Here is a 25,885-nt window from a genome sequence, read left to right as displayed (position 1 = left end):
AGAGAGAGACCACAGCAGTCAGTGCACAGAGAGAGACCACAGCAGTCAGTGCACAGAGAGAGACCACAGCAGTCAGTGCACAGAGAGAGACCACAGCAGTCAGTGCACAGAGAGAGACCACAGCAGTCAGTGCACAGAGAGAGACCACAGCAGGCAGTGCACAGAGAGAGACCACAGCAGGCAGTGCACAGAGAGAGACCACAGCAGGCAGTGCAGAGAGAGAGACCACAGCAGGCAGTGCACAGAGAGAGACCACAGCAGTCAGTGCACAGAGAGAGACCACAGCAGGCAGTGCACAGAGAGAGACCACAGCAGGCAGTGCACAGAGAGAGACCACAGCAGGCAGTGCACAGAGAGAGACCACAGCAGGCAGTGCACAGAGAGAGACCACAGCAGTCACTGCACAGAGAGAGACCACAGCAGGCAGTGCACAGAGAGAGACCACAGCAGTCAGTGCACAGAGAGAGACCACAGCAGTCACTGCACAGAGAGAGACCACAGCAGGCAGTGCACAGAGAGAGACCACAGCAGTCACTGCACAGAGAGAGACCACAGCAGTCACTGCACAGAGAGAGACCACAGCAGGCAGTGCAGAGAGAGAGACCACAGCAGGCAGTGCACAGAGAGAGACCACAGCAAGCAGTGTACAGAGAGACCACAGCAGTCAGTGTATAGAGAGAGATCCCATCAGTCAGTGCAGAGAGAGACACTGCAGCAGTCAGTGTGCACAGAGAGACCACAGCAGTCAGTGTACAGGGAGAGACCACAGCAGTCGGTGTATAGAGAGAGACCACAGCAGTCGGGATATAGAGAGAGATCACAGCAGTTGGTGAATAGAGAGAGACCACAGCAGTCGGTGTAGAGAGAGAGACCACAGCAGTCGGTGTATAGAGAGAGACCACAGCAGTTTGGGGTATAGAGAGAGATCACAGCAGTCGGGGTATAGAGAGAGACCACAGCAGTTTGGGGTATAGAGAGAGACCACAGCAGTCGGTGTATAGAGAGAGACCACAGCAGTCGTTGTATAGAGAGAGACCACAGCAGTCGGTGTATAGAGAGAGACCACAGCAGTCGGGGTACAGAGAGAGACCACAGCAGTCTGGGTACAGAGAGAGACCACAGCAGTCTGGGTACAGAGAGAGACCACAGCAGTCTGGGTACAGAGAGAGACCACAGCAGTCTGGGTACAGAGAGAGACCACAGCAGTCTGGGTATAGAGAGACCACAGCAGTCTGGGTACAGAGAGAGACCACAGCAGTCGGGGTACAGAGAGAGACCACAGCGGTCGGGGTACAGAGAGAGACCACAGCGGTCTGGGTATAGAGAGAGACCACAGCGGTCTGGGTATAGAGAGAGACCACAGCGGTCTGGGTATAGAGAGAGACCACAGCGGTCTGGGTATAGAGAGAGACCACAGCGGTCTGGGTATAGAGAGAGACCACAGCGGTCTGGGTATAGAGAGACCACAGCAGTCGGGGTACAGAGAGAGACCACAGCGGTCAGGGTATAGAGAGAGACCACAGCGGTCGGGGTATAGAGAGAGACCACAGCAGTCTGGGTATAGAGAGAGACCACAGCAGTCTGGGTATAGAGAGAGACCACAGCAGTCAGTGTATAGAGAGAGACCACAGCAGTCAGTGTATCGAGAGAGACCACAGCAGTCTGGGTATAGAGAGAGACCACAGCAGTCGGGGTATAGAGAGAGACCACAGCAGTCGGTGTATAGAGAGAGACCACAGCAGTTTGGGGTATAGAGAGAGATCACAGCAGTCGGGTATAGAGAGAGACCATAGCAGTTTGAGGTATAGAGAGAGATCACAGCCGTCGGGGTATAGAGAGAGACCACAGCAGTCGGGGTATAGAGAGAGACCACAGCAGTCGGGGTATAGAGAGAGACCACAGCAGTCAGTGTATAGAGAGAGACCACAGCAGTCGGGGTATAGAGAGAGACCACAGCAGTCGGGGTATAGAGAGACCACAGCAGTCGGGGTATAGAGAGAGACCACAGCAGTCTGGGTATAGAGAGAGATCACAGCAGTCTGGGTATAGAGAGACCACAGCAGTCGGGGTATAGAGAGAGATCACAGCAGTCGGGTATAGAGAGAGACCATAGCAGTTTGAGGTATAGAGAGAGATCACAGCCGTCGGGGTATAGAGAGAGACCACAGCAGTCGGGGTATAGAGAGACCACAGCAGTCGGGGTATAGAGAGAGACCACAGCAGTCGGAGTATAGAGAGAGACCACAGCAGTCGGGGTATAGAGAGACCACAGCAGTCTGGGTATAGAGAGACTGGCATACAGGTGATATCGTTTTATTATGCTCAGTATTTACATAGACAATGTATAGACTAATTGTTACCATCATAATTATCAAATCTGTGTGAGCCAGTATATTTACTTATTACAGTACAAACCAATTACAGAGAATCATTTGAAGAAAATATGCAACATGAATTAGTCTGAATGAGTAATTAGAGTGTTTAAAGATTCAATAACATCCAAATGTCTGTTATTATAGTTTCCAGCACACACTCATCAGTGTATAGATAGTAGATACTCAATATTATTGTATAGCTCAGCTTGATCATTAGCAGCGTATACTCAGTATTATTACACAGAGCAGTGTGACCATTATCAGTGTATACTCAGTATTATTATACAGAGCAGTGTGACCATTATCAGTGTATACTCAGTATTATTATACAGAGCGGTGTGACCATTATTAGCGTATACTCAGTATTATTATACAGAGCGGTGTGATCATTATCAGCGTATACTCAGTATTATTATACAGAGCGGTGTGACCATTATCAGTGTATACTCAGTATTATTATACAGAGCGGTGTGATCATTATCAGCGTATACTCAGTATTATTATACAGAGCGGTGTGACCATTATCAGCGTATACTCAGTATTATTATACAGTGTGACCATTATCAGCGTATACTCAGTACTATTATTATACAGAGCAGTGTGAACATTATCAGTGTATACTCAGTATTATTATACAGAGCAGTGTGATCATTATCAGCGTGTTCTCAGTATTATTATACAGAGCAGTGTGACAATTATCAGCGTATACTCATTATTATTATACAGTGTAATGTGACCGATATCAGTGTATACTCAGTATTATTATACAGAGCAGTGTGACCATTATCAGTGTATACTCAGTATTATTATACAGAGCAGTGTGATCATTATCAGTGTATACTCAGTATTATTATACAGAGCGGTGTGACCATTATCAGTGTATACTCAGTATTATTATACAGTGTAATGTGACCGATATCAGTGTATACTCAGTATTATTATACAGAGCAGTGTGACCATTATCAGTGTATACTCAGTATTATTATACAGAGCGGTGTGACCATTATCAGTGTATACTCAGTATTATTATACAGTGTAATGTGATAATTGTCAGTGTATACTCAGTATTATTATACAGAGCAGTGTCACCATTATCAGTGTATACTCAGTATTATTATATAGTGTAATGTGATCATTATCAGTGTATACTCAGTATTATTTTAGAGCAATGTGACCATTATCAGTGTATACACAGAATTATTATACAGTGTAATGTGACCATTATCATCATATACTCAGTATTATTATACAGAGCGGTGTGACCATTATCAGCGTATACTCAGTATTATTATACAGTGCAGTGTGACCATTATCAGTGTACTCAGTATTATTATACAGAGCAGTGTGATCATTATCAGTATATACTCAGTATTATTATACAGAGCAGTGTGACCATTATCATCATATACTCAGTATTATTATACATAGCGGTGTGATCATTATCAGTGTATACTCAGTATTATTATACAGTGTGACCATTATCAGTGTATACTCAGTATTATTATACAGAGCGGTGTGACCATTATCAGTGTATACTCAGTATTATTATACAGAGCGGTGTGACCATTATCAGTGTATACTCAGTATTATTATACAGAGCAGTGTGACCATTATCAGTGTATACTCAGTATTATTATACACAGAGCGGTGTGACCATTATCAGTGTATACTCAGTATTATTATACAGTACAGTGTGCCCATTATCAGTGTATAGTCAGTATTATTATACAGAGCGGTGTGACCATTATCAGTGTATACTCAGTATTATTATACAGAGCAGTGTGACCATTATCAGTGTATACTCAGTATTATTATCAGAGCAGTGTGACCACTATCAGTGTATACTCAGTATTATTATACATAGCTGTGTGACCATTATCAGTGTATACTCAGTATTATTATACAGTGTAATGTGACCATTATCAGTGTATACTCAGTATTATTATACAGAGCGGTGTGACCATTATCAGTGTATACTCAGTATTATTATACAGTGTAATGTGACCATTATCAGTGTATACTCTTTATTATTATACAGAGCGGTGTGACCATTATCAGCGTATACTCAGTATTATTATACAGAGTGGTGTGACCATTATCAGTGTATCCTCAGTATTATTATACAGAGCAGTGTGACCATTATCAGTGTATACTCAGTATTATTATACAGTGTAATGTGACCATTATCAGTGTATACTCAGTATTATTATACAGAGCGGTGTGACCATTATCAGCGTATACTCAGTATTATTATACAGAGTGGTGTGACCATTATCAGTGTATACTCAGTATTATTATACAGAGCAGTGTGGCCATTATCAGTGTATACTCAGTATTATTATACAGTGTAATGTGACCATTATCAGTGTATACTCAGTATTATTATACAGAGCGGTGTGACCATTATCAGCGTATACTCAGTATTATTATACAGAGCAGTGTGACCATTATCAGCCTATACTCAGTATTATTATACAGAGCGGTATGACCATTATCAGTGTATACTCAATATTATTATCAGTGTATACTCAGTATTATTATACAGAGTGGTGTGACCATTATCAGTGTATACTCAGTATTATTATACAGAGCAGTGTGGCCATTATCAGTGTATACTCAGTATTATTATACAGTGTAATGTGACCATTATCAGCGTATACTCAGTATTATTATACAGAGCGGTGTGACCATTATTAGCATATACTCAGTATTATTATACAGAGCGGTGTGACCATTATCAGTGTATACTCAGTATTATTATACAGAGCAGTGTGACCATTATCAGTGTATACTCAGTATTATTATACAGAGCAGTGTGACTATTATCAGTGTATACTCAGTATTATTATACAGAGCGGTGTGACCATTATCAGTGTATACTCAGTATTATTATACAGAGCAGAGTGACCATTATCCGTGTATACTCAGTATTATTGTACAGTGCAGTGTGACCATTATCAGTGTATACTCAGTATTATTATACAGAGCGGTGTGACCATTATCAGTGTATACTCAGTATTATTATACAGAGCGGTGTGACCATTATCAGCGTATACTCAGTATTATTATACAGAGCAGTGTGACCATTATCAGCGTATACTCAGTATTATTATACAGAGCGGTGTGACCATTATCAGCGTATACTCAGTATTATTATACAGTGTAATGTGACCATTATCAGCGTATACTCAGTATTATTATACAGAGCAATATCAGTGCTTATGATAAATATTAGGAAATGTGTGTATATTTCTGTATACAGGAATTATGATCCCTTGGCCTCTTCTAAGATCCGTATTGTTATGTTCCTTTGCTGCGTCTGATGAAAGGACTAGTTCATGCGACATAACAATAGAGGGGAGTCTGAGTTTTAAATTGGGGGATATTACGTGTTTGATTAATGTATGTAGTTGCCAGTGTAGTAGGTTTGGTTTGAGCAGTATTGATGTTTTGAATGTTGGTAATATGTAATAATGGTCATCATTATACACCACTCCTACACTGAACGTGTTACATGGGCTCCAGCTCATTTTATGGGTTGGTTTACTTTATCCTCAAAATAGAACAGGGGCAGCCAAACTACGGCATGCGGGCCAGAACTGGACCACCACCTGCTGAAATCCGTGACAGTCCAGAATACGGCTGCTCTGTCCGGGATCTGCCTAATCCAGGGGCATGATGATGCTCTGAGGCATATATACGGGCATGTTATGTTTTCATCCGAGGGAGCGATGAGGCATATACACGGGCATGTTATGTCTACATCTGAGGGGGTGCTGAGTCATATACGGGGCATGTCATGTCTACATTTGAGGGTGATCTGAGGCATATATATGTGGGCATGTCATGTCTACATCTGAGTGGGCACTGAGTCATATACATGGGCATGTCATGTCTACATCTGGGGGTGATCTGAAGCATATACATGGACATGTCATGTCTACATCTGAGGGGGCTCTGAGGCATATACACGGGCATGTCATGTCTACATTTGAGGGTGATCTGAGGCATATACACGGGCATGTCTACATCTGTAGGGGCTCTGAGGCATATACATATGCATGTCATGTCTACATCTGGGAGGACTCTGAGGCATATGCAGGGGCATGTCATGTCTACATCTGAGGTGGTCCTGAGGCATATGCAGGGGCATGTCATGTCTACATCTGAGGGGGCTCTGAGGCATACACGCGAGCATGTCATGTCTACATCTGAGGGGGCTCTGAGACATACACGCGAGCATGTAATGTCTACATCTGAGTAGGCTCTGAGGCATATACACGGGCATGTGATGTTTACATCAAGGGGGGCTCTGGCATATATTTGGGCATGTCATGTTTACATCTGAGGTTGATCTGAGGCATATACATGGGCATGTCATGTCTACATCTGGGGGACTCTGAGGTTTACATGGGGACATGTCATGTCTTCATTTGGGGGGCTCTGAGGTATATACACGGGCATGTGATGTCCACATCTGGGGGGCTCTGAGGTATATACATGGGCTTGTCATATCTACATCTGGTGTGCTATGAGGCTTATACGAGGGCATATCATATCTACATCTGGGGGCTCAGAGACATATATGCGGGCATGTCATATCTACATCTGGGGGCTCTGAGGCATATATGTGTACATGTAACATCTGGGGGGCTATGAGGCATATACGAGGGCATGTCATATCTACATCCCGGGGGCTATGAGGCATATATGCGGGTATGTCATGTCTACATCTGGGGGTCTCTGAGGCATATATGAGGGCATGTTATGTCTACATCTGGGGGGCTATGAGGCATATATGTGGACATGTCATGTCTACATCTGGGGGGCTCTGAGGCATATATATGTGGGCATGTCATGTCTAAATCTGGTGGGCTCTGACGCATGTATGAGGGCATGTCATGTCTACATTTGGGGTGCTCTGAGAAATATATATTTATGGGCATGTCATGTCTACATCTGAAGGGGTTCTGAGGCATATGCAGTTGCATGTCATGTCTACATCTGAGGGGGCTCTGAGGCATACGCGCGGGCATGTCATGTCTACATGTGAGGGGGCTCTGAGGCATATATACGTGTGCATGTGATGTTTACATCTGGGGGACTTTGAGGTATATATGGGGGCATGTCATATCTACATCTGGGGTGCTATGAGGCTTATACGAGGGCATATCATATCTACATCTGGGGGTTGATCTGAGGCATATACATGGGCATGTCATGTCTACATCTGGGGGATTCTGAGGTTTATACGGGGACATGTCATGTCTTCATCTGGGGGGCTCTAAGGCATATACACGTTGTTTCTCTTCTCTTTCCCATTATGCCTATCTCATAGTCATACCTGCCAAAGTCTTGAATCTTATTGGTAATGAAAATACCTTTACAAAAATGGGTGTGTTCTCTCTGTTAATGGGTGTGTCTTGGGGAGTGGCTTCCATGCACTGGGAGGGGTCAGGAGGAAGTTCTAAGGACTTGGGAATTATTGTAGGTTTATTAATTGCCCTCCTCTCTCTCCCTTCCCAGGTTCCAGGATTCGGAAGGGTACGTGCTATATCCTCAGATTGGGGACCGATTGGATTTGTTGTGCCCTCGCTCTGAACCCCAAGGGCCTTTCTCCTCATCCCCCTATGAATACTACAAGCTTTACTTGGTGGGCACAGAAGAAGAGGTACTAAAATGCACGGTCCTGCGGACGCCGAACCTCCTCCTAACCTGCGATCGTCCCGGGCAAGACCTCCGCTTCACCATCAAGTTCCAAGAGTACAGTCCCAACCTGTGGGGCCACGAGTTCAAATCCCATCGGGACTATTACATTATTGGTGAGCAGACGTGCCCCCTCCCCTCAGTAGTCCTGATTTTTGGCTTTCTGTGTTGAGTTTTTACGTGCTCCCCCAGTTTGGCTTGAGATTTGCACACTGAAGCAGCATCTTGCTCCTTTCATGGCACCAGGCCACCGGCTGCCACCGTACGGTCCTGCTCTCGCGGCACAGGTGCTGGAAGGAGGAAGGCACTGGCTGATGAGCATAGCGCTGTTACTGCGCAAATCGTAACCACTTGGCTGTAGCTCGCAGTGTCCATCTTTGGTCTTCCCTGAGCGAATAGCGCATTCAGGGCTTTTACTTTGACATAACACAGATATCTGAGACAAGGGGTTAATCATGGGGGAGGGCTATTTTGCCTATGCACCCTAGACTTCCTTCTGGTAAGCTTACTGGATTAAAGAAAATTTATGTAACTTAAAGTAAATTTGTGTAACTTAGGGCCGTATTCAATTTGAGGCGAAAAGTCCAGCTCCGCGATACTTTTTTGCCGATGACGTCATTTTCGCCTGTTTTGCTGTTACCCTGTATTCAATTTGGAAGACTTTCCGCCTCAATGCAATGAATCGCTGGCGGAAAAAAGTGCAGAATTGGGGTTTTGGGGTCCAACGTTGCGGGAACCCCCCTGCAGCCTTCAGACAGTCCCCCAAAGGTAAACGGTGTAAATTTAAAAAAAAAAAAAAAACACTTAAAAACACTCCAAAAAAAAAAAATCACTTTTATTTTGGGGGCGAAAAAAAAAAACGTTAGGGGACAAAGTTAAAAACTAGCGAACTTGACTCTAGGGGGTCCCCAAGTATGCCCCAGGTGTTTTTTTAATTGCAGGTGTTTGCGGCAGGTGGATTTTTCACGATTTTTTCAACTTCACTTTAGCAATTTTTACCCCAAATTTGCTGGGATAAGTTATTTTCTGCAAAAAATTCTCCTGAATACTATTCTGCATCACTTATACAAAAACGCTATTTAGCAGCTATGGAGCCCGTTTAAAAACACCAAATACCTTCAGCAATCCAAATCGGGGGGTACCATAGCTAACCCCCATGTCAGAGCATCTTTTGGGGGATGTCAGGCGGATTTCCCCAAATCTGACAGTACTTTCCGCCTGTTCAAGTTTCGCCGGGTCCCGTTTTCGGGTACTTGCAAATTGAATACGGGGTAAAGCGGGCACGCGCGCGATACTTTTCCGCCTACAAAACAGGCGAAGTAGGTGAAAAGTCCGGGCCGCAAAAATGTATCGCGGCTCGGCTCAAATTGAATACGGCTCTTATAATGGCTGGGGGCAAAATATTTAATATTAACCGTTACGGCACTCTCTAACATTCGTGGCACTGTAACTTTTCAATATACAATGTGATTGCTGCAATATATTTATTATTTTGTATTACACTTTATAAATAATTTTGTATGCTTTTAACAATGATATAACCACACCAAGCAAATGACATGCTAGTATAAGATATCCATTGGTTTATTGCCTTTTAACCATAACCAACCTTCGTAACTTAACTTAACTAATAACTAACGACACAGGGCCTGATTCAGAGCCACTCGTAAGCGGCAGTACGCTCGTACCGAGCGATGTTCGCACTTCTGCACATGCGTATGGTTTATAATACGCATGCGCGAACCAGTCAGTGCGGCCGAAAATCGTTTGTTCGCTATATAGCGAATGCCTGCTACTTTGAGTGACAGAATGAGGCGTATGTGGGTGGTAACAGGGGAAGTTGCTTGAAAACGGGGAGTGGAGATCAGAACGCAGGCGTGCTTAAAGTTCAAAACGGGCGTTTTATGGGAGTGCATAATTAAAACAGCAGCGTCATTGACCACGTCACTGGGTTATTTTATAGCCAGAACTGCTCGCAAAATTGTGGTAGCAAAAACCAACCACAAGAATAGCGAGCAGTTCATACGCTGGTCGATGTACTCGATTAATCTAATAAATAGCGGACATGACGTAGGATGCGAGCGGCCAGGGGGCGTAGTTTCCCAAAAAACGACTGCAAGTTTTGTTCACTCGTTCAGACCTAGAGGCGTGAACAGACCGCAAAGAGCGAACGGTTCATTTGAATAGCCACCCCCTTTTTTTTTTGAACGAACAACCGCAAATAGCGACCGGCTCTGAATCAGGCCCACAGACTCCAAACAGCTTGGCTAAAAGGTCACAGCTTTTTATTAATAATGAATCAACCTAACCCGGGTGGCAAAGAGAAGCTGCCAGCTCAATTCTAGCTTTCGTAAATCAAATGACGACCAAAACATCCCCCCTCCAGACGCACTTACGATGTGATGGTCTCGCTTCCCCTCTGGGCCAATCCGAAACGCTGCTTCCGTACAAAAGCGCCCGGGTCCCCTCGCACAGAGAAGGACAAATTCGCCACGCACATCGAGGACAAGCGCGCCCCACAACGCTTTCTTGCGCCATATAAATCCGTTGAGCTGCAGCATACCCCCGCCTGCTGCGCCTCCCCTAATATTGGGAAAGAAAAGTTAGTGCACAACAAACATATAGAGAAGGGTGGGATGGTGGGTTTCAGAGATCCTGCAAAAGAGAGGCTGACCCAATGCAGAACCCTCCTATAAATACTAAAAATACCAACCACACCTACCAAAATTCCTATTGGCCCAAAGGACCACCTGACCAACTGACACCAACTAAGCTACCCGACAACAAGGCTGTCATAACTACCAATCAGTCTCCTTATATATTCTCAAGCTTAAACAGCTTTCGCCTGCTAATCTGCCCGCAGTGAGGGGAAGTAGTGTGGGTTGGTAGCAGGGGGGGGCTTGATGCAAACTTATTGGGGCCAGCGAAATGAGTGTACTGATTGCTGCAGAGGGGGATAACGGTGGTAACTTAGGTATATTCTCCCTTTTACCCCCGCTATGTTTGGGATCATAGTTTCACATTGGCTGGTGGCTGATATCTACCTACAGATGGGAAACGTTTTCATTGTATAAACCGGTCTGTTCCTCATTAAAGTTTATGTTGTTTGTTCTCTAATATTTATGTATATTGCTGAAAATGAGTCTGGATAACACACAAGGCAATGAAGTCGCAGCATACTGGTCTATGGGCCTGATTCAGACCCGGTCGCAAGCGCTGAGCGCTCGCAACCGGGTCGATGGTGGGCCAGTGCACATGCGCACGACGGAGCCAGCTCCGTCGTGCGCATGTGCGAGACCCGGATAGCGACGGGCAATACGTCGTTCCGGGTCTCGTAACAAAGGGGGCGAGCTGTCGATGTTGAGTGACAGCTCGCCCCCTTTTGGGGGAGGGCCGGGGGGGTGGCTGCCCAAACGGAGACGTTCCCATGAGAACGCCTGTCGTTTGGGGGCGGCCCCACTGACATCACAAGTGATGTCAGTGGATGGGGACGCTACCACAAGGGTCTCGTTACCACGAGACCCTACCACAAGGGTCTCGTCGCAAGCCCGATGGTCGCGATGGTCTTGACGATCGCGACCATCATCATGGCCGCTCGCTGTAGCTGTGGAAGGTCACCCCCAGCTATGCGAGCGGCCAGGAGGCCGTTCTAAAAAAAAAAAGCCCGGCCCTGATTCAGAGCGAGCGCTCTGTCAGAGCGACTGGGTCTGAATCAGGTACTAAGCCATGGAGAGAGAGAGACAGTGGATGGAGATAAATTACCAACCAATCAGTTCCTAACTGTCATTTTTTTCAAACACAGGCTGTAAAGTGACAGTTAGGAGCTGATTGGTTGGTACTTTGGGCCTGATTCAGCACGGATGCAGACGCACGCACCCGTCCGCTGCGAGAATATGCTAATCAATGTATACGCACGGAGACCGCAGGACAAGATTCAGACGCCTAACCCCACAGTAAGCCGCCCATCTCCCTTTACTCACAGCCTGATCATGCAAGATAGCGTAAACATCGGTAACATCGAGAACCATCGGATCCATTAGCACAATAGTGGTTGACATGACCTGCCGCAGGATTGTGGCCGCTTCCTGTGTACAGCTTACGGTATGGCTGCGTATGCCGCCGCACTGCCTTGATTATGTACGCCCCTATAACAGCGTTATAACGCCTGCGTTCGCCTGACCACCCACCGTCACCACCCACAAACGGCGCTTCCTGTCAATCAGTTTCGGAAGGGTCTGCGCACACACTGCGTAACATAATGCGATCGCACTGGCAAGTTTGCGCCTGCGCAGTGAGAACTTGCACCTCCGCACCCCCGTTTTCATCGACCACCATCCATAAACGGTTCGTCCTGTCACTCATTCTAGCGAGGAGGCTATGAGCAGCGAGCGAACGCTACCCGATCTCATGGACTAGGTCACGCACTGCGACTTGTACGCATGCGCACATTGCAAACATCGGCAGGCTACTTGCGAACGCAGCCTAGCGAGCGGGTCTGAATCAGGTCCTTAGTCCGATCTTCACTGACGCCGACTGAGTGGGTAATGCTGGGCATCATTGGTACGTGGAAACGGAAGATAAATGTGCCGTGGTCGTGCTGGCGGAATTGCGCGCTGTTCAGAGGTGAGCGTGGGCAGAGATCCGGCCGCATTCATTCGGATCTCCCGCAACAAGGACAGGGCTGGTGCAAATGCCTGGCAATGATGGCGTCTGGCGGTGGTGTGGCTGCGACGATACAGCTGACTCTGAGGCAATTGCAGATGTTTTACGTGCAACTCGGAATAAGGCCCTAAACCAATCTGTCCTGGGGTAGAGAACCCACGTGAAAGTCTCCCTTTCAAATAGAGAAACCGCAGCAGTTAATATAAATATACACTATATATATATATATGTATATATGTATATATATATATATATATATATATATATATATACTGTATTCTGCAAGGACCAATGAGTGACAGAGTATAAACCAGCATCCATGTTCCCGACGTTCTCTCCCTCTTTCCCTCCCAGTCTCTCTGCCCGTCGTGTCTCTCCATCCCTGCCCCAGACATTTCTCCCCCAGACCCTGCTCTGCCCCTCGGGGTACACTCTTGTATCCTCTGTCAGGGAGTGGAAATAATGCTGTGTGAAATTTAGGTCAGTGATAGAACAGGAGGGGGAGACTGGGTGGGGGAAGCAGGCAGGAGAGACTCCTGGGACCTCTTAGACGGTGGCACCCACAGTCCACCGGTTACCATTGGACGGAGGCCTGAAGGAGGGATGAGACTATGGTGCTTTACTGCTCCTCTATATAATATCTATTCTATGTACTGTATATGCCGCCTTTATACTGTGATCTTCTCTCTGTACTGCTTTATATACTATCTCTCTATACTGTATGTGTCTCTTACTCCTCTATATAATATCTATGTACTGTATATGCCTCCTCTATACTGTGATCATCACTCTGTACTGCTTTATATGCTATCTCTCTATACTGTATGTGTCTCTTACTCTCTATATAATATATCTGTACTGTATATACCTCCTCTATACTGTGATATTCACTCTGTACTGCTTTATATACTATCTCTGTATACTGTATGTGTCTCTTACTCTCTATATAATATATATGTACTGTATATGCCTCCTCTATACTGTGATAGTCACTCTGTACTGCTTTATATGCTATCTCTCTATACTGTATGTGTCTCTTACTCGCTATATAATATATCTGTACTGTATGTATATGCCTCCTCTATACTGTGATAGTCACTCTGTACTGCTTTATATGCTATCTCTCTATACTGTATGTGTCTCTTACTCCACTATATAATATATCTGTACTGTATATGCCTCCTCTATACTGTGATATTCACTCTGTACTGCTTTATATGCTATCTCTCTATACTGTATGTGTCTCTTACTCTCTATATAATATATCTGTACTGTATATGCCTCCTCTATACTGTGATCTTCACTCTGTACTGCTTTATATACTATCTCTGTATACTGTATGTGTCTCTTACTCTCTATATAATATATCTGTACTGTATATGCCTCCTCTATACTGTGATAGACACTCTGTACTGCTTTATATGCTATCTCTCTATACTGTATGTGTCTCTTACTCCTCTACATAATATATCTGTACTGTATATGCCTCCTCTATACTGTGATATTCACTCTGTACTGCTTTATATACTATCTCTCTATACTGTATGTGTCTCTTACTCCTCTATATAATATATCTGTACTGTATATACCTCCTCTATACTGTGATATTCACTCTGTACTGCTTTATATGCTATCTCTCTATACTGTATGTGTCTCTTACTCTCTATATAATATATCTGTACTGTATATACCTCCTCTATACTGTGATATTCACTCTGTACTGCTTTATATACTATCTCTGTATACTGTATGTGTCTCTTACTCTCTATATAATATATCTGTACTGTATATGCCTCCTCTATACTGTGATAGACACTCTGTACTGCTTTATATGCTATCTCTCTATACTGTATGTGTCTCTTACTCCTCTATATAATATATCTGTACTGTATATACCTCCTCTATACTGTGATATTCACTCTGTACTGCTTTATATACTATCTTTCTATACTGTATGTGTCTCTTACTCTCTATATAATATATCTGTACTGTATATGCCTCCTCTATACTGTGATAGACACTCTGTACTGCTTTATATGCTATCTCTCTATACTGTATGTGTCTCTTACTCTCTATATAATATATCTGTACTGTATATGCCTCCTCTATACTGTGATATTCACTCTGTACTGCTTTATATACTATCTCTGTATACTGTATGTGTCTCTTACTCTCTATATAATATATCTGTACTGTATATGCCTCCTCTATACTGTGATAGACACTCTGTACTGCTTTATATGCTATCTCTCTATACTGTATGTGTCTCTTACTCTCTATATAATATATCTGTACTGTATATGCCTCCTCTATACTGTGATATTCACTCTGTACTGCTTTATATACTATCTCTCTATACTGTATGTGTCTCTTACTCTCTATATAATATATCTGTACTGTATATGCCTCCTCTATACTGTGATATTCACTCTGTACTGCTTTATATACTATCTCTCTATACTGTATGTGTCTCTTACTCTCTATATAATATATCTGTACTGTATATGCCTCCTCTATACTGTGATATTCACTCTGTACTGCTTTATATACTATCTCTGTATACTGTATGTGTCTCTTACTCTCTATATAATATATCTGTACTGTATATGCCTCCTCTATACTGTGATATTCACTCTGTACTGCTTTATATGCTATCTCTCTATACTGTATGTGTATGTTTTTCTTGTGTTATCATTTGTCTATGTACTTGTCTTTTGTGTGCGCATTTGTTTATGTACTTTGTAAGGCACTGCGGAACCCTTGTGCCGCCATATAAATAAAGGATAATAATATAATATCTCTCTATACTGTATGTGTCTCTTAATCCATACCATTTTCCTTACTCCTCTATATAATATATCTGTACTGTATACGTCTCGTATTCCATACTGTGATCTTTATTCCTCTATATAATATATCTGTACTGTATATTTCTCCTCCTATACTGTGATCTTTACTCCTCTATATAATATCTCTGTACAGTATATGTCTCATCCTATACTGTTATCTTTACTCCTCTATATAATATCTCTGTACTGTATATATCTCCTCCTATACTGTGATCTTTACTCCTCTATATAATATCTCTGTACAGTATATGTCTCATCCTATACTGTTATCTTTACTCCTCTATATAATATCTCTGTACTGTATATGCCTCTTATTCCATACTGTGATCTTTACTCCTCTATATAATATATCTATACTGTATATGTCTCCTCCTATACTGTGATCTTTATTCAACTATATAATCTCTCTGTACTGTATACGTCTCGTATTCCATACTGTGATCTTTATTCCTCTATATAATATATCTGTACTGTATATTTCTCCTCCTATACTGTGATCTTTATTCAACTATATAATATCTCTGTACTGTATATGTCTCCTCCTATACTGTGATCTTTACTCCTCTATATAATATCTCTGTACAGTATATGTCTCATCCTATACTGTTATCTTAACTCCTCTATATAATATCTCTGTACTGTATATGTCTCCTCCTATACTGTGATCTTTACTCCTCTATATAATATCTCTGTACAGTATATGTCTCATCCTATACTATTATCTTTACTCTTCTATATAATATCTCTGTACTGTATATGCCTCTTATTCCATACTGTGATATTTACTCCTCTATATAATATATCTATACTGTATATGTCTCCTCCTATACTGTGATCTTTATTCAACTATATAATCTCTCTGTACTGTATACGTCTCGTATTCCATACTGTGATCTTTATTCCTCTATATAATATATCTGTACTGTATATTTCTCCTCCTATACTGTGATCTTTATTCAACTATATAATATCTCTGTACTGTATATGTCTCCTCCTATACTGTGATCTTTACTCCTCTATATAATATCTCTGTACAGTATATGTCTCATCCTATACTGTTATCTTTACTCCTCTATATAATATCTCTGTACTGTATATGCCTCTTATTCCATACTGTGATCTTTACTCCTCTATATAATATATCTATACTGTATATGTCTCCTCCTATACTGTGATCTTTACTCCTCTATATAATATATCTGTAGTGTATATGTCTCCTCCGACTAATCGAACCATCTAGTAGCTGGTTCCCTCCGAAGTTTCCCTCTTTATAATATATCTGTACTGTATACATCTCGTATTCCATACTGTGATCTTTACGCCTCTATATAATATATATGTACTGTATATACCTCCTCTATACTGTGATCTTTATTCCTCTATATAATATATCTGTACTGTATATGTCTCCTCCTATACTGTGATCTTTATTCCTCTATATAATATATCTGTACTGTATATGTCTCCTCATATCCTGTGATCTTTACTTCTCTATATAATATAGCTGTACTGTATATGTCTCGTATTCCATACTCTGATCTTTACTCCTCTATATAATATATCTGTACTGTATATGTCTCGTATTCCATACTGTGATCTTTACTTCTCTATATAATATATCTGTACTGTATATGCGTCCTCCTATACTGTGATCTTTACTCCTCTATATAATATCTCTGTACTGTATATGTCTCGTATTCCATACTGTGATCTTTACTCCTCTATATAATATATCTGTACTGTATATGTCTCCTCCTATACTGTGATCTTTACTCCTCTATATAATATATCTGTACTGTATATGTCTCGTATACCATACTGCGATCTTTACTCCTCTATATAATATATCTGTACTGTATATGTCTCCTCCTATACTGTGATCTTTACTCCTCTATATAATATCTCTGTACTGTATATGTCTCGTATTCCATACTGTGCTCTTTACTCCTCTATATAATATATCTGTACTGTATATGTCTCCTCCTATACTGTGATCTTTACTCCTCTATATAATATATCTGTATTGTATATGTCTCGTATTCCATACTGTGATCTTTACTCCTCTATATAATATATCTGTACTGTATATGCCTTCTCCTATACTGTGATCTTTACTCCTCTATGTAATATCTCTGTACTGTATATGTCTCCTCCTATACTGTGATCTTTACTCCTCTATATAATATCTCTGTACTGTATATGTCTCATCCTATACTGTTATCTTTACTCCTCTATATAATATCTCTGTACTGTATATGTCTCGTCCTATACTGTGATCTTTACTCCTCTATATAATATATCTGTAGTGTATATGTCTCCTCCTATACTGTGATCTTTACTCCTCTATGTAATATCTCTGTACTGTATATGTCTCCTCCTATACTGTGATCTTTACTCCTCTATGTAATATATCTGTACAGTATATGTCTCCTCCTATACTGTGATCTTTACTCCTCTATGTAATATATCTGTACTGTATATGTCTCATATACAGTAAGACTAATCGAACCATCTAGTAGCTGGTTCCCTCCGAAGTTTCCCTCAGGTTCCCTCTCCTCCTATACTGTGATATTTAGTCCTCTATATAATATCTCTGTACTGTATATGTCTCGTATTCCATACTGTGATCTTTACTCCTCTATATAATATATCTGTACTGTATATGCCTTCTCCTATACTGTGATATTTACTCCTCTATATAATATATCTGTACTGCATATGTCTCCTCCTATACTGTGATCTTTACTCCTCTATATAATATATCTGTACTGTATATGTCTTGTATTCCATATTGTGATCTTTACTCCTCTATATAATATATCTGTACACTATATGTCTCGTATTCCATACTGTGATCTTTACTCCTTTATATAATATATCTGTACTGTATATGCCTCCTCCTATACTGTGATCTTTTCTCCTCTATATAATATCTCTGTACTGTAAATGTCTCATATTCCATACTGTGATCTTTACTCCTCTATATAATATATCTGTACTGTATATGCCTTCTCCTATACTGTGATCTTTACTCCTCTTTATAATATATCTTTACTGTATATGTCTCGTATTCCATAGTGTGATCTTTACTCCTCTATATAATATCTATGTACTGTATATGCCTCCTCCTATTCTGTGATCTTTACTCCTCTATATAATATATCTGTACTGTATATGTCTCCTCCTATACTGTGATCTTTACTCCTCTTTATAATATATCTTTACTGTATATGTCTCGTATTCCATAGTGTGATCTTTACTCCTCTATATAATATATCTGTACTGTATATGTCTCCTCCTATACTGTGATTTTTACTCCTCTATATAATATCTCTGTACTGTATATGTCTCGTATTCCATACTGTGATCTTTACTCCTCTATATAATATATCTGTACTGTATATGTCTCCTCCTACACTGTGAACTTTACTCCTCGATATAATATATATGTACTGTATATGTCTCGTGTTCCATACTGTGATCTTTACTCCTCTATATAATATCTCTATACTGTATATGTCTCGTATTCCATACTGTGATCTTTACTCCTCTATATAATATATATGTACTGTATATGTCTCATATTCCATACTGTGATCTTTACTCCTCTATATAATATCTCTGTACTCTATGTCTCGTATTATATACCTTGATGTTTACTCCTCTATATAATATATATGTACTGTATATGTATCATATTCCATACTGTGATCTTTACTCTATATAATATCTCTGTACTGTATATGCCTCATATTCCATACTGTGATCTTTACTCCTCTATATAATATCACTGTATTGTATATGTCTAATATTCCATACTGTGATATTTACTCCTCTATATAATCTCTCTGTACTGTATATGTCTCGTATTCCATACTGTGATCTTTACTCCTCTATATAATATCTCTATACTGTATATGTCTCGTATTCCATACTGTGATCTTTATTCCTCTATATAATATATATGTACTGTATATGTCTAATATTCCATACTGTGATCTTTACTCCTCTATATAATATCTCTGTACTCTATGTCTCGTATTATATACCTTGATGTTTACTCCTCTATATAATATATATGTACTGTATATGTCTCATATTCCATACTGTGATCTTTACTCCTCTATTTAATATCTCTGTACTGTATATGTCTCATATTCCATACTGTGATCTTTACTCCTCTATATAATATCTCTGTACTGTATATGTCTCATATTCCATACTGTGATCTTTACTCCTCTATATAATCTCTCTGTACTGTATATGTATACTCCTCTATACTATGTATGATTATTCTATAGCTTACTCCTCTATACTATGTATGATTATTCTATAGCTTACTTCTTTATGCTATGTATGCTTATTCTATAGCTTACTCCTCTTTGCTTTGTATGCTTATTCTATAGCTTACTCCTCTATGCTATGTATGCTTATTCTATAGCGTGCCCCTCTATGCCATGTATGCTTATTCTGTAGCTTACTCCTCTGTGATATGTATGCTTATTCTATAGCTTACTCCTCTATGCTATGTATGCTTATTCTATAGCTTACTCCTCTATGCCATGTATGTTTATTCTATAGCTTACTCCTCTATGCTATGTATGCTTATTCTATAGCTTACTCCTCTATGCTATGTATGCTTATTCTATAGTTTACTCCTCTATGCTATGTATGATTATTCTATAGCTTACTCCTCTATGCTATGTATGATTATTCTATAGCTTACTCCTCTATACTATGTATGATTATTCTATAGCTTACTCCTCTATGCTATGTATGCTTATTCTGTAGCTTACTCCCCTATAGAATATCTCTATATTATATGTATCGTCTATACTGTGATCTCTACACGTCTCTTTAGCTCTCTCTGCGGCCTATTCATCATCATGTATGCTTATTCTATATGCTTATTCTATATCTTACTCCTCTATGCTATGTGTGATTATTCTATAGCTTACTCCTCTATGCTATGTATGCTTATTCTATAGCTGCCTCCTCTATGCTATGTATGCTTATTCTATAGCTTACTCCTCTGTGATATGTATGATTATTCTATATCTTACTACTCTATGCTATGTATGCTTATTCTATAGCTTACTCCTCTATGCTATGTATGCTTATTCTATAGCTTACTCCTCTATGCTATGTATGCTTATTCTATACCTTACTCCTCTGTGATATGTATGCTTATTCTATAGCTTACTCCTCTATGCTATGTATGATTATTCTATAGCTTACTCCTCTATACTATGTATGATTATTCTATAGCTTACTCCTCTATACTATGTATGATTATTCTATAGCTTACTCCTCTATACTATGTATGATTATTCTATAGCTTACTCCTCTATGCTATGTATGCTTATTCTGTAGCTTACGCCTCTGTGATATGTATGCTTATTCTATAGCTTACTCCTCTATGCTATGTATGATTATTCTATAGCTTACTCCTCTATACTATGTATGATTATTCTATAGCTTACTCCTCTATACTATGTATGATTATTCTATAGCTTACTCCTCTATGCTATGTATGCTTATTCTATAGCTTACTCCTCTGTGATATGTATGCTTATTCTATAGCTTACTCCTCTATGCTATGTATGCTTATTCTATAGCTTACTCCTCTATGCTATGTATGATTATTCTATAGCTTACTCCTCTATGCTATGTATGATTATTCTGTAGCTTACTCCTCTATGCTATGTATGCTTATTCTTTAGCTTCCTCCTCTATGCTATGTATGCTTATTCTTTAGCTTTCTCCTCTATGCTATGTATGATTATTCTATAGCTTACTCCTCTATGCTATGTATGCTTATTCTATAGCTTATTCCTCTATGCTATGTATGATTATTCTATATCTTACTCCTCTATGCTATGTATGATTATTCTATAGCTTACTCTATGCTATGTATGCTTATTCTATAGCTTACTTCTCTATGCTATGTATGCTTATTCTATAGCTTACTCCTCTATGCTATGTATGCTTATTCTGTAGCTTACTCCTCTATGCTATGTATGCTTATTCTATAGCTTCCTCCTCTATGCTATGTATGCTTATTCTATAGCTTCCTCCTCTGTGCTATGTATGCTTATTCTATAGCTTACTCCTCTATACTATGTATGATTATTCTATAGCCTCCTCCTCTATGCTATGTATGCTTATTCTATAGCTTACTGCTCTATGCTATGTATGCTTATTCTATAGCTTACTCCTCTGTGATATGTATGATTATTCTATAGCTTACTCCTCTATGCTATGTATGCTTATTCTATAGCTTACTCCTCTATGCTATGTATGCTTATTCTATAGCTTACTCCTCTATGCTATGTATGCTTATTCTATAGCTTACTCCTCTGTGCTATGTATGCTTATTCTATAGCTTACTCCTCTATACTATGTATGATTATTCTATAGCCTCCTCCTCTATGCTATGTATGCTTATTCTATAGCTTACTGCTCTATGCTATGTATGCTTATTCTATAGCTTACTCCTCTATGCTATGTATGCTTATTCTATAGCTTACTCCTCTATGCTATGTATGATTATTCTATAGCTTACTCCTCTATGCTATGTATGCTTATTCTATAGCTTACTCCTCTATACTATGTATGGTTATTCTATAGCTTACTCCTCTATGCTATGTATGCTTATTCTATAGCTTACTCCTCTATGCTATGTATGCTTATTCTATAGCTTACTCCTCTATGCTATGTATGCTTATTATATAGCTTACTCCTCTATGCTATGTATGCTTATTCTATAGCTTACTCCTCTATACTATGTATGCTTATTCTATATCTTACTCCTCTATGCTATGTATGATTATTCTATAGCTTACTCCTCTATGCTATGTATGTTTATTCTATAGCTTACTCCTCTATGCTATGTATGATTATTCTATAGCTTACTCCTCTATGCTATGTATGATTATTCTATAGCTGCCTCCTCTATGCTATGTATGCTTATTCTATAGCTTACTCCTCTATGCTATGTATGCTTATTCTATAGCTTACTCCTCTATGCTATGTATGCTTATTCTATAGCTTACTCCTCTATGCTATGTATGATTATTCTATATCTTACTCCTCTATGCTATGTATGCTTATTCTATAGCTTACTCCTCTGTGATATGTATGATTATTCTATAGCTTACTCCTCTATACTATGTATGCTTAATCTATAGCTTACTCCTCTATGCTATGTATGCTTATTCTATAGCTTCCTCCTCTATGCTATGTATGCTTATTCTATAGCTTACTCCTCTATGCTATGTGTGATTATTCTATAGCTTACTCCTCTATGCTATGTGTGATTATTCTATAGCTTACTCCTCTATGCTATGTATGCTTATTCTATATCTTACTCCTCTATGCTATGTGTGATTATTCTATAGCTTACTCCTCTATGCTATGTATGATTATTCTATAGCTTACTCCTCTATGCTATGTATGATTATTCTATAGCTTACTCCTCTATACTATGTATGATTATTCTATATCTTACTCCTCTATGCTATGTATGCTTATTCTATAGCTTCCTCCTCTATGCTATGTATGATTATTCTATAGCTTACTCCTCTATGCTATGTATGCTTATTCTATAGCTTCCTCCTCTATGCTATGTATACTTATTCTATTGCTTACTCCTCTATGCTATGTATGATTATTCTATAGCTTCCTCCTCTGCTATGTATGCTTATTCTATAGCTTCCTCCTCTATGCTATGTATACTTATTCTATTGCTTACTCCTCTATACTATGTATGATTATTCTATAGCTTACTCCTCTATGCTATGTATGATTTTTCTATAGCTTACTCCTCTATGCTATGTATGCTTATTCTATAGCTTACTCCTCTATGCTATGTATGATTATTCTATAGCTTACTCCTCTATGCTATGTATGCTTATTCTATAGCTTACTCCTCTATGCTATGTATGATTATTCTATAGCTTACTCCTCTATACTATGTATAATTATTCTATAGCTTACTCCTCTATGCTATGTATGCTTATTCTATAGCTTACTCCTCTATGCTATGTATGCTTATTCTATAGCTTACTCCTCTATGCTGTGTATGATTATTCTATAGCTTACTCCTCTATACTATGTATGCTTATTCTATAGCTTACTCCTCTATACTATGTATGATTATTCTATAGCTTACTCCTCTATGCTATGTATGATTATTCTATAGCTTACTCCTCTATACTATGTATGATTATTCTATAGCTTACTCCTCTATACTATGTATGATTATTCTATAGCTTACTCCTCTATGCTATTTATGGTTATTGTATAGCTTACTCCTCTATGCTATGTATACTTATTCTATAGCTTACTCCTCTATGCTATGTATGATTATTCTATAGCTTACTCCTCTATGCTATGTATGCTTATTCTATAGCTTACTCCTCTATGCTATGTATGATTATTCTATAGCTTACTCCTCTATACTATGTATAATTATTCTATAGCTTACTCCTCTATGCTATGTATGCTTATTCTATAGCTTACTCCTCTATGCTATGTATGCTTATTCTATAGCTTACTCCTCTATGCTGTGTATGATTATTCTATAGCTTACTCCTCTATACTATGTATGATTATTCTATAGCTTACTCCTCTATACTATGTATGATTATTCTATAGCTTACTCCTCTATGCTATTTATGGTTATTCTATAGCTTACTCCTCTATGCTATGTATGCTTATTCTATAGCTTACTCCTCTATGCTATGTATGATTATTCTATAGCTTACTCCTCTATGCTATGTATGCTTATTCTATAGCTTCTCCTCTATGCTATGTATGCTTATTCTATAGCTTACTCCTCTATGCTATGTATGATTATTCTATAGCTTACTCCTCTATACTATGTATAATTATTCTATAGCTTACTCCTCTATGCTATGTATGCTTATTCTATAGCTTACTCCTCTATGCTATGTATGCTTATTCTATAGCTTACTCCTCTATGCTGTGTATGATTATTCTATAGCTTACTCCTCTATACTATGTATGATTATTCTATAGCTTACTCCTCTATACTATGTATGATTATTCTATAGCTTACTCCTCTATGCTATTTATGGTTATTGTATAGCTTACTCCTTTATAGAATGGGGTGATTTCAGTTAAAGGCAATATATACCGAAACCTATTGCTGCCAGAAATATCGTTACTCTGTACCTCATAGATGGGTACAGGAAAAGTAACAATGGTGGAAGTGACGTAATTGGAGATATCTGCGCAGCCGTACATCGCAGTGATGTTCGGTGGCTCTATAGTATAATATTTATGTACTGCATATGATTTCCTTACTGTGATCTTTACTTCTCTATATAATATCTCTGTACTGTATATGTCTCTTATCCCATACTGTGATCTTTACACCTATATACGCAGATCAGCCGTAAGATTAAAATGATCTGTCTAATATTGTGTAGGTCCCCCTCATGGAGACCAAGCAGCTCTAATCCATTGAATCATGGGCTCCAGGGGGGTGTGGTGAGGTCAATGGATGGGGAGGCACTGGCTAGTATCAGAGCCAGATTCACACACATACATATGAACCTGCCCCACTTGTACAGATCCCTCCCCCCCCACACACACAAACAGATTCTGCTGCTGAGCTCCAAGGTTGGATCACCAATGCCCGAGTACTTCCTGGACTGGTCACCTGATCGTCAGAGGTGTCCATCAGAGTTCAAGGCACACCCCCTCACAGTGAGGCATGCCTCCATTACTTTTTTTTTTCTCTGTGTTTTATTGGCTGCTTCATGGTCCAGACCCCAGCTCCTGCCAGTGTCTGAGCTATCAGAGGTTAGGCTGAGCTCTTACTGCCTCTTCTCTCATCTCTCCCTATATTTCCAAGGAGTGCTGTAATTTTGGTTCATTTTGCCTAGAAAAACGATCAGAATAATACAGAGATGACCTTTATAAGTTACAATTCTATTCGTTTTTTATAGTGAAAACTCTGCAGTGTGACGGGGAGTATGACAGGGGAGGCTCTTGGTATCCTAAGTTATCTGGCACCAAGACGTTAGCAGCAGATCCTATAAGTCTTGTAAAGTTGCGAGGTGGGTTCTCCATGGCTCAGGCTTGTTTTCCCAGCACATCCCACAGATGCTCCATCAGATTGAGATCTGGAGAATTCGGAGGCCAAGTCATCACCTTGATCTCTTTATCTTGTTCCTCATTGCCGCGTGCCAGGGCGCGTTATCCTGCTGGGAGAGAGGCCACTGCCATCAGGGAACACCGTTGCCATGAAGAGATGTACTTCTT

General features: G+C 40.0%; 1 protein-coding gene across 1 annotated transcript in view; it reads left to right on the top strand.

Annotated features, from left to right (window-relative positions):
- EFNB3 (ephrin B3) overlaps nucleotides 1-25,885 on the top strand; it is a 203,028-nt gene that overhangs the window by 35,744 nt on the left and 141,399 nt on the right. The window contains exon 2 of the mRNA XM_088464642.1: nucleotides 7,902-8,197. Within this exon, the coding sequence (XP_088320768.1) occupies nucleotides 7,902-8,197 (296 nt within the window). The remainder of the gene's footprint in view (nucleotides 1-7,901; nucleotides 8,198-25,885) is intronic.

The sequence above is a fragment of the Taudactylus pleione genome, unplaced genomic scaffold (genome assembly GCF_031769625.1).
Source record: "Taudactylus pleione unplaced genomic scaffold, aTauple2 ptg001724l, whole genome shotgun sequence".
Taxonomy (NCBI): domain Eukaryota; kingdom Metazoa; phylum Chordata; class Amphibia; order Anura; family Myobatrachidae; genus Taudactylus; species Taudactylus pleione.
Note: the sequence above shows the minus strand (reverse complement) of the source record. Positions and strands in the feature narration are given on the sequence as shown.